General features: G+C 43.9%; 2 protein-coding genes across 2 annotated transcripts; both read left to right on the top strand.

Moving 5' to 3' along the window:
* Positions 1-1,323: 1,323 nt before the first annotated feature.
* On the top strand, positions 1,324-4,243 carry slc10a4 (solute carrier family 10 member 4). The gene is made up of 3 exons (XM_039810234.1): positions 1,324-2,167; positions 2,419-2,629; positions 3,204-4,243. Exons 1-3 carry the CDS (start codon positions 1,638-1,640, stop codon positions 3,729-3,731), a joined length of 1,269 nt encoding a protein of 422 aa, XP_039666168.1. The 5' UTR covers positions 1,324-1,637; the 3' UTR covers positions 3,732-4,243.
* A 153-nt stretch (positions 4,244-4,396) lies between these two features.
* On the top strand, positions 4,397-6,817 carry zar1 (zygote arrest 1). Its single transcript, XM_039810233.1, has 4 exons — positions 4,397-5,121; positions 5,972-6,064; positions 6,296-6,370; positions 6,463-6,817. The coding sequence occupies exons 1-4, from the start codon at positions 4,432-4,434 to the stop codon at positions 6,604-6,606; spliced, it is 1,002 nt and encodes a 333-aa protein (XP_039666167.1). The 5' UTR covers positions 4,397-4,431; the 3' UTR covers positions 6,607-6,817.
* Positions 6,818-8,611: the final 1,794 nt, after the last annotated feature.

The following is an 8,611-nucleotide window of genomic DNA, read 5'->3' as shown; positions in this document are numbered from 1 at the left end:
CCCCAAATGTGTCCGTACACTTTACAGATTAAAATAAAACATCAGACACACCTAATAAAAAGGATATCTGTTTCAGTGTCTTATAGTGAAGCTTTAAGGGGAGGATGACACATTATGTATTCTGTACACATAGTTGTTGCATTACATACCAGGAGTCATCCATTGGTTAATGAGGGACACAATGTGTCTCCGGGAAGGGGAGGAGGCCGATGAAGGCCTGAGTCACTGATGGGTGCTGTCCTGTCCCTCTCCCTGTGACGTCAGTGCATTTATTTTCTCCGGACACTCAGCTTCCTCTGTGTGCGGCACCACGGCTTGATATGCAGCAGTTTCACTCCGAGGATCAGATTCTGTGGGCTGCAGCCCCCAAACAGCAAGGCTCCTTAACACAGTGATGCTGTACGGAGTCCGATGCATCATTGTGGGCAGCCAACTGTCACAGCAGCAGACCACAATATGTTACAAATACCGCTCAAGTTGTCTGACCTACATAAGAGAGAATCAGAAGATAAAATAATATTGGGATGTTTTCAGAAACTGATGGACTATCAAAAAGAGGCTGTGGGATCTGTTCTGCATATAAGAGTTAATTGAAGGGGTGTAAAGTAACTAAATGCTTCACTGTATGTAAGTCACAGACTTTAGCTGTATTTCTTTTTGGTAAAACTTGTTATATTTACTCCATAACATTTCTGAGGGAAATACTGTCCTGTTTATCATGTCAACTGTCATTACTTTGCAGATTTTAATTTGACATAAAATATTACAATAATTTAAAAGACCCACCAATTAATAATAGTGGATAGACTCAACAGGACCAGCTTCAGCAACAATGTACTTGGAGTGTGTGATTCAGTTGATCTCTCGCTGACACACACCTACATACATACATACATACATACATACATACATACATACATACATACATACATACATACACATATATTTAACAGACTCAAACATTGGTAAGACTGTTGAGCTGTAATAACTCACGTGGTTAAACCATTTATTAAACCAAACATACCATAAAGTTTGAGATGAGGGCTTGTGCGTAATGCGCATCCTTCATGCAATAAACTACAGCGTCAACAAAAGATACGAGCCGGGCAGATGTTCACAGTTTGCTGCACTAGTATAAAGATCAGCACACTTTCATTCATGTAGGCTGTGCTTACTCAACCTCGGCAAACAGCTGTATTCATTTTCCATGTGCCTATGTGATGGCCTTTATAATTCTACAGAGAATATGAGAGACAGAACGGACTCTGTTTTCCCAAATGGCAAACCGTAAATATGTAAGAACTGGATTGGTATTTTGGGGACCTTTCTCCTTATATGGAACATGAAAGGGCAGCCTGTGCGTTATTGATTGGCCCATCCACTCTCGCTGATGCTTAAGACCGTGTGCACACTCCCCTCCGACTGTGTGCGTCTATCGGGGGAGCCAATCCGTGGCAGCATTCTGACTAAGTGAGTCGCTTTAAGACTATCAGTGCCATGGCACCATCACATCCTCCGACCACTAGATCCTCCACTGTTTCTTATTAGTGACCGTGCGCCACTAGGAGAATACTTTTACGCGCGAGCACCTACAGGCACAAACCGACTGTGGCGAGCCTCTGTCCTCCTGTTGCGCCATGGAGAACTCCAGCCTGTTGGGTGGCGACGCACAGAATGCTGGCTTGATAGACTTTCTTATGTCGGACACTTTGGATCAAGTTGTGGATTTTCCACAGGACACTGCCATGGCTGGATTAGTGGCCGGTAGGGCCATCTTCCTTGAAGGCAGCACCTTCAGGACTTCCGCTGGAGCAGAGTTTATGGCCGCTCCGCCGACGGAATCCCCTCACCTGATGCCTGCCTTTTGGGATTCCCCGCTCAGTCACGGAATCAATGTGTTTGTGGGACTTGTTCTTTGCTTCACTATGCTGGGGCTGGGCTGCACGGTGGAGATCAGCCAGCTTGGGCAGCACATCCGCCGACCCATCGGGGTGCTGCTGGCACTGGTGTGTCAGTTTGTTATCATGCCCTTGGTGGCCTTTCTTTTGGCTTTAGCCTTCTCTCTGGATGATGTGGCGGCGATGGCTGTCCTCCTCTGTGGCTGCTGCCCCGGAGGAAACTTATCAAATATCATGTGTCTGCTGGTGCACGGAGAGATGAATCTAAGGTAGATAAACCATACTCCTCTAAACTCTAAACTGTACAATTAAACTTTACAAATATGAACGTTTTGCGCGTATTATTTTGCAAATTACGCACCGAAATAACGGGGACTCAAATTTTGCGCACGACTCTAAAGTGCTACATGCTTCCATAAAGTCAATAAGATGTTTGTCCAACTTAACTAAAATGATTCAACACCGTGACCAAAGACCACATTCGTGCTATAACGCTGCGTCTTCGCCATTCTCTCCCCAGCATCATCATGACCATATCTTCCACTCTGCTGGCGCTCGTGCTGATGCCGCTGTGTCTGTGGATCTACAGCCGGGCCTGGATCAATACGCCTGTGGTCAACCTCATGCCCTTCGGGGCCATCATCCTGACCCTGTGCAGCACTCTCATCCCCATTGGTTTGGGAGTTATGCTGAGGTACCGATACACGCGTGTGGCCGACATTGTTTTGAAGGTAATGTAGGAGTAATTTCTCAAAGTTACCCTTCCACCTAATCAATAAGCTGACTCCGTTAAATAATTCTAAGTTTGTGCCATTTAGAACCTGAGTACTTTCGGTTAAGGAGCACCTTTGCGCAAAAGCGCAGTGCGTAATTTCCCTTGCCCGTCATAAGTAGAGGGGGATGCTAAGAGCAGGGACAGTGACATCAGAGACAGAGCTCCTCCCTCCCATTTCTGATAAAATCCACATATGGAGGGAGGGTCACATCAGATAGCCTACAACAGACCGTAATGTTAGGCAGCAGAGATGCCTTGATTCGGACTCCACCCCTCTGTTTAAAAAGTCAAGTCAATTTTATATTATAAGTCACAATCCCTAGAAGGTGCCATCTTGAACATTTTGACACCCTTTATCCCTCAACACTCTCAGCTAACATTGGGGGGGGGGGGGAACAACCTTTAACAAGAAAAAAGTAAGAGGAACCTCAGGCTAGAAAGCTAGAAAGGACTTCCTCCTCTGGGATGCAAAAGGTAGCTGCCATACGTACAGAAAATCCGCCTCATTCTGAAATATTGTGTCTTTCCAGGTATCTCTGTGGTCTCTGCTAGTCACCCTTGTGATGCTGTTCATCCTGACTGGAGCGATGCTGGGGCCGGAGCTCCTGTCCACCATCCCGCCCTCAGTCTACGTGGTGGCCGTCCTGATGCCTCTGTGTGGCTACGCTGCAGGCTACGGCCTGGCCATGCTCTTTGAACTGCCGCCCAACAGCTGCAGGTCAGTCTCTCTGGAGACAGGATGTCAGAACGTGCAGCTGTGCACTGCCATCCTGAAGCTGGCCTTCCCCCCTCAGCTGATGGGAGGGATGTATATGTTCCCTTTGCTGTACGCCCTGTTCCAAGCAGCCGAGGCTGGCATTTTCATCCTGGCCTACAGGATGTACAGGAAGAAGGTCCTGCACAAACCCGACCCCACTGGGGACAGCGAGGACACGGATATAACTTATCAAAGGTTTCAGGATGAAGAGTACATTGACTCTTCTTATGGTGCCGTAACAGCGAGTGACCCAAACACCATCATGTTGGACCCCTGTCCTCCTGATCCAACTCCTGTTTAATGTGCACATTTTAAATATTACTTCCCTACAAGTGGATTCCTCATTTTGATTGCTATTATTCATAAAGAAAAACTTGGAAAACAGGATGACTATGCAGGGAACTCCAGAATGTTTATCACTGACCTGACTGCTGTAAAAAAAAAGACAAAAAAAGGTGCTTTGTGACATAAGCTTCATTCATTGTTTGACATCCATGTCTAATATGGGATAAAAAAAACATGACGTTTTAAAACATTGCTGTCTAACCTATAAAGAGTTTAATAGGTAACTGCCATTCATCAGCTGAGCTTAACTTCAATCTGTGAAAGTGACATTAATCAGTAAGCCACACCATCAAAGCAGAACAGCAATTAGTTTCACAAATACATGTGTGTGTAAGAGACAGAGAGACGAGAATACATCTGACACATATCAGCCATTCATTTCAGTGCCAATCTCGTATCTGTGCTCAATAGACAGAACTAAGTCTGAACAAAATGTACAATATGTGTATATTATAAACAACTGATGTATCAACAAAATAAAATGTGTATAGAAACAAAAAAGTAAAACTTGTATACTTTCGTCACGTGTCTGCTGTTTTTTGGAGAGAGGAAATGCCTCCAGGCTCACACCTGACCGTAATTAGGCCTAATGGAGAGCTCGTGTTGCCCAATCTACTTAAATAGCTACACCTACCAACCTCGGCTGGTTGAACAAAATGGCAACGTATGGTGACGAGCCAGTCGACAGCTATTATTATTCGTCTTACAACCCTTACACGGGCAGATACCCCCGGCCTAAAGACGCGGGGTGGAAATATAAGAGTTACCTCGCCCACTATGGGGACACTTCGGATGCATTCAACAACCACCAGCGCGCCCAGCTGAAGTCCATCTTATCTCAGATCAACCCCAAGCTCACCCCGAGGCTCAGGAAGGCAAACACTAAAGATGTGGCGGTACAGGTCAACCCGAAGAAAGACGCCTCGGTGCAGTGCTCCATCGGCCCGCGGACCCTCCTGGCCATGAAGCGGGACTCCCGGCGCAAAGGAAAGCAGGAGCCCGCATCGCCCAACCGTGGCAGCCCCAAGGTCGCTGTACACTACCCTCGCACCCTCGCCCTGTATTCACCCATTGCCTACAGAAGCATTACCTCCTTCCTGGTCGATGACAACAACAACAATAACAGTAAGGAGGCCTCCTGCGGTGAGTCGCAGAACGGAGAGCCGCCCGACTTGGACGGGAAGAAGAGCGAAGATAACCAGGCTGGGGAGAATGGAAAGACCGCAAAGCTCCCAGACCAGCTCCCAGAGCAGCGCAAAACGCCCAAGTCCAAGAAACCGGTGAAGAGTGACGACGTGCAGCCAACCACAGAGGGGTCAAAGGACAAGGCGCGCGTGCGGTTCCAGGTGAGTTGCATCACGTGCTCAGGTCCCTTACTTCGAGCTGGAGGCAAGTCCTTGACAGAGTTTCTCCCCCCCTAACTTTTACTATGGGCACGGCCCATGCCAGTTATCCTTTTGGCTAATGACGTCATTCTAACTTTTTCTCACTAATGGAAGAATTGCTTCTCCTTTCTGCATCTTCACTTGCTGAAATATTCTGAAAAAATTAAACTGCATTTTCAAAATAACTAATATGAATTTTAGTCCCTCTGAAAGTAAGTTGACCAGATTTGGGTAATTTTCAACTGTCAAAATGTTAGGGAAATGTCATCCTGAAATGGGAGTTAATGCAGTATTACATGGTTACGTGGTTCAATTCAATTTGAGCTCACTCCTCAGATGTTGGTCAGGGCCCCTGAAGCTGCCACACAGTAAATAATGAAACTTCCTAAGGAGTTAAGTATTGGGATACAGACTGTCAGTCTGTTCTGATTCACATATAGAATCCTTGCCTTTGAAAAATTCTCTTTGCAATGCATTTTAATGTAATTAGGATAATGTCCAAAAATTGGTCACCAATTAACTGCCAACTCCAGAAGAGTAACCAGAATCTCATAAATCACAGTCTTTGTTTTGGATAATATCTGCCTTTTTGTAGGTATGGAGTTTACTGTGCAAAATCAGAATGTAGGATAACTAGCAAGGCTACATTTATTTAGGGTCATGGTAATCAGCCAAATGGTCAACATCTGACTGACTTGTCTTAGCTAGGGGGTGAGATAAGCCAAACTGAAATGAGACTGTAAAGATGAACAGAGTTTAAATTGTTTTACATGATTAGTCCACTAACAATGACTTGCCTTTTATCCATCAGTTTCTGGAACAGAAGTACGGATATTATCACTGCAGAGAATGCAATCTGCGATGGGAGAGTGCCTATGTTTGGTGCGTTCAGGGCACCAACAAGGTGAGTACTTTTATTTTTCTGTGTAAAGCAACCCAAATTCAGTAATTTGCCAATAATTGCACCAAATCAGGGGTCAGCACTGTAGAGAGTTAACTGCTATTTTATCTGAACCTGGACCGATACAATGGGGACATTTTCATCTTTTAGAAGAAACTAATGTCCACTTTATTGTATCACATAGGTAGCCAATATTTAAAATTTAATAGGCATGTAACATTTCATGTGTTCCAGGTTTACTTCAAACAGTTCTGTAGGAAATGCCAAAAGGACTTCAACCCATACCGTGTTGAGGACATCACATGTCACGTAAGCCATTCTCTTACTTGCTCTGTAAATAAAAATGGCCCATGAGCCATGACTTAACCAAAGCCCTCCCCTTTTCATTCCCCCCCTCCTAGACTTGCAACAAAGCACGCTGTTCCTGTGCAATTACACAACGCCACGTTGACCCCAAGCGGCCCCACAGACAGGATTTGTGCGGCAGGTGCAAAGGCAAGCGGCTCTCCTGCGAAAGCACTTTCAGCTTCAAATACATCATCTAGGAAGCATCTCAGCTGAACTTTGCCCTGTAACAAGAGTACATGTCCTGTGGGGTGCACCTTCAACCGAGTGCCACAGTATTTGCAGATGCAAGAATGGCATTATGGATGTATATTTGATTGAAAACTTTATTTCGTGCCTGTTTTGTGTTGATGAAATTAATGGTAAGCGCCACACAATTTACAATGTAATAAATGGCTACCTTGCACTCTGTACTGACTCCTTCATTTCACTCAAACTACGGTCTACTGAGAGCTTGTCGGTAGTAAATTGAGGCAAGGCAACTATAATACAATATTAATGCTTCAAGTGACCTCAACGTCAACAACTTTTATGTTGAGGCTTAATGGCGGAGGAAAAGGGTTGAGATTTAGGACTGCTTGTATGGAGTTTGAAGTTCCTTCAGCTGAAGGACTGACCACCCCCCCCCCCCCATACACTGACCTGCCTGTGGTAAGGGCCAAGTGAATCTTAAGAATACTAAATTAGTTTCTCAGCTTTTTGCTTATTCATTTGTACCATATCCCCACATCCTTTCAGCTTTTTGATATCTTTTACAGTTTTGGTTTTATCACTTAAGTTTAGGGCTTCTTTCAGGCTTTTTATGTGAGACTTAAACTTTGTGTGGAGTTCTTCCAGATGTTGATATGTGACTTTATCACTTTTATTCAACAAACTATACTATCACCTTTTTTTTTTTTTAAATATACTGACCTTTTTTATTACTTTTTCAACTTACTACACGGACTTACCACTTTTCTTTGACATGATGTATGATTAAGGGTCAGTGGGGGTCTGGGGCCTTGTTGGTGACCTCCTGCCAGAGAGGGGTTCAAACAGTTTGTGTCCGGGGTGAAAAGGATCGGCTACAATCTTTCCTGCCTACCTCAGTGTCCTGGAGGCGTACAGGTCCTGGAGAGACGGCCTATTGCAGCCAATCACCTTCTCAGCAGAGCAGATACGCTGCACTTTGTCCTTGGCAGCGGCAGCAGCGTACCAGATGGTGATGGAGCATGTGAGGATGGACTTGATGATGGCTGTGTACACCATTACTGTCTTTGACAGGTTGAACTTCTTCAGCTGACGCAGGAAGTACATCCTCTGCTGGGCTTTTTTGATGAGGGGAGCAGGTGTTCAGCTCCCACTCGAGATCCTGGTAGATGATGGAGCCCGGGAAGCAGAAGGTAGATGGATGGATGGATAGATCTTTATTGTCATTGTATGTGATACAACAAAATTCTGTTGGAGCAATCCTCTCCAAATAGCAGCATAGAGTCAAAAAAATAAAGAACACCTATATACACATACACATCCATACATACGTACGCATGTACATGCATACATAAATACGCACATACATACATATGCATACAGAGTAAAGATTAAAAATATATATACACACATATTTATATATACATGCACAAGCATACACATATGTTTAGCGCCAAGCTGGAGCTAAATACTATACTATCCTATCATTTCTTACTCTTTATTTTGCATCATTCATCCCTTTCCCACTTACTTTTAAAATATATTTATACTGCTTCAGCAGCTTTCCATGTTTAATCAAGTCTTATTTACAGATCTATACTTAATTCAAGCCTTAAAATGTTCCACATCTTTCATTCATTGGTTTTATTCATCTTTGTAATTTTTGAACACAGCTGATTGAGATTTCCCATTTTACTCATTACTCGGTTACTTTTTCATCCATAGTTAAGCCTTCAATTCAGTTTAGCATCAGCTTTTACAAAAACTTTCATACCATATTAGTATTTTTCAGCTTTAAGATTTAGAAAAATTTTCACTTATCCCTACAACTTTACCTTCTTATACATTTTAACAAGCAATTCAGTGTAGCGACAGCTTTGAAAAAATATATTGAGGTTATTCAACATTTCGATGACATTCATACTTTCTAAAACCATTCCCACTTTTCTAACTATTCTCACTACTTCACCTTCTTACGCAATTATGCCAGCAATCCAGTTTAGCTTTAGAAATTTA

The sequence above is a fragment of the Perca fluviatilis genome, chromosome 9, assembly GCF_010015445.1.
Source record: "Perca fluviatilis chromosome 9, GENO_Pfluv_1.0, whole genome shotgun sequence".
Classification (NCBI taxonomy): domain Eukaryota; kingdom Metazoa; phylum Chordata; class Actinopteri; order Perciformes; family Percidae; genus Perca; species Perca fluviatilis.
This window is presented reverse-complemented; position numbering and strand designations above follow the sequence as displayed.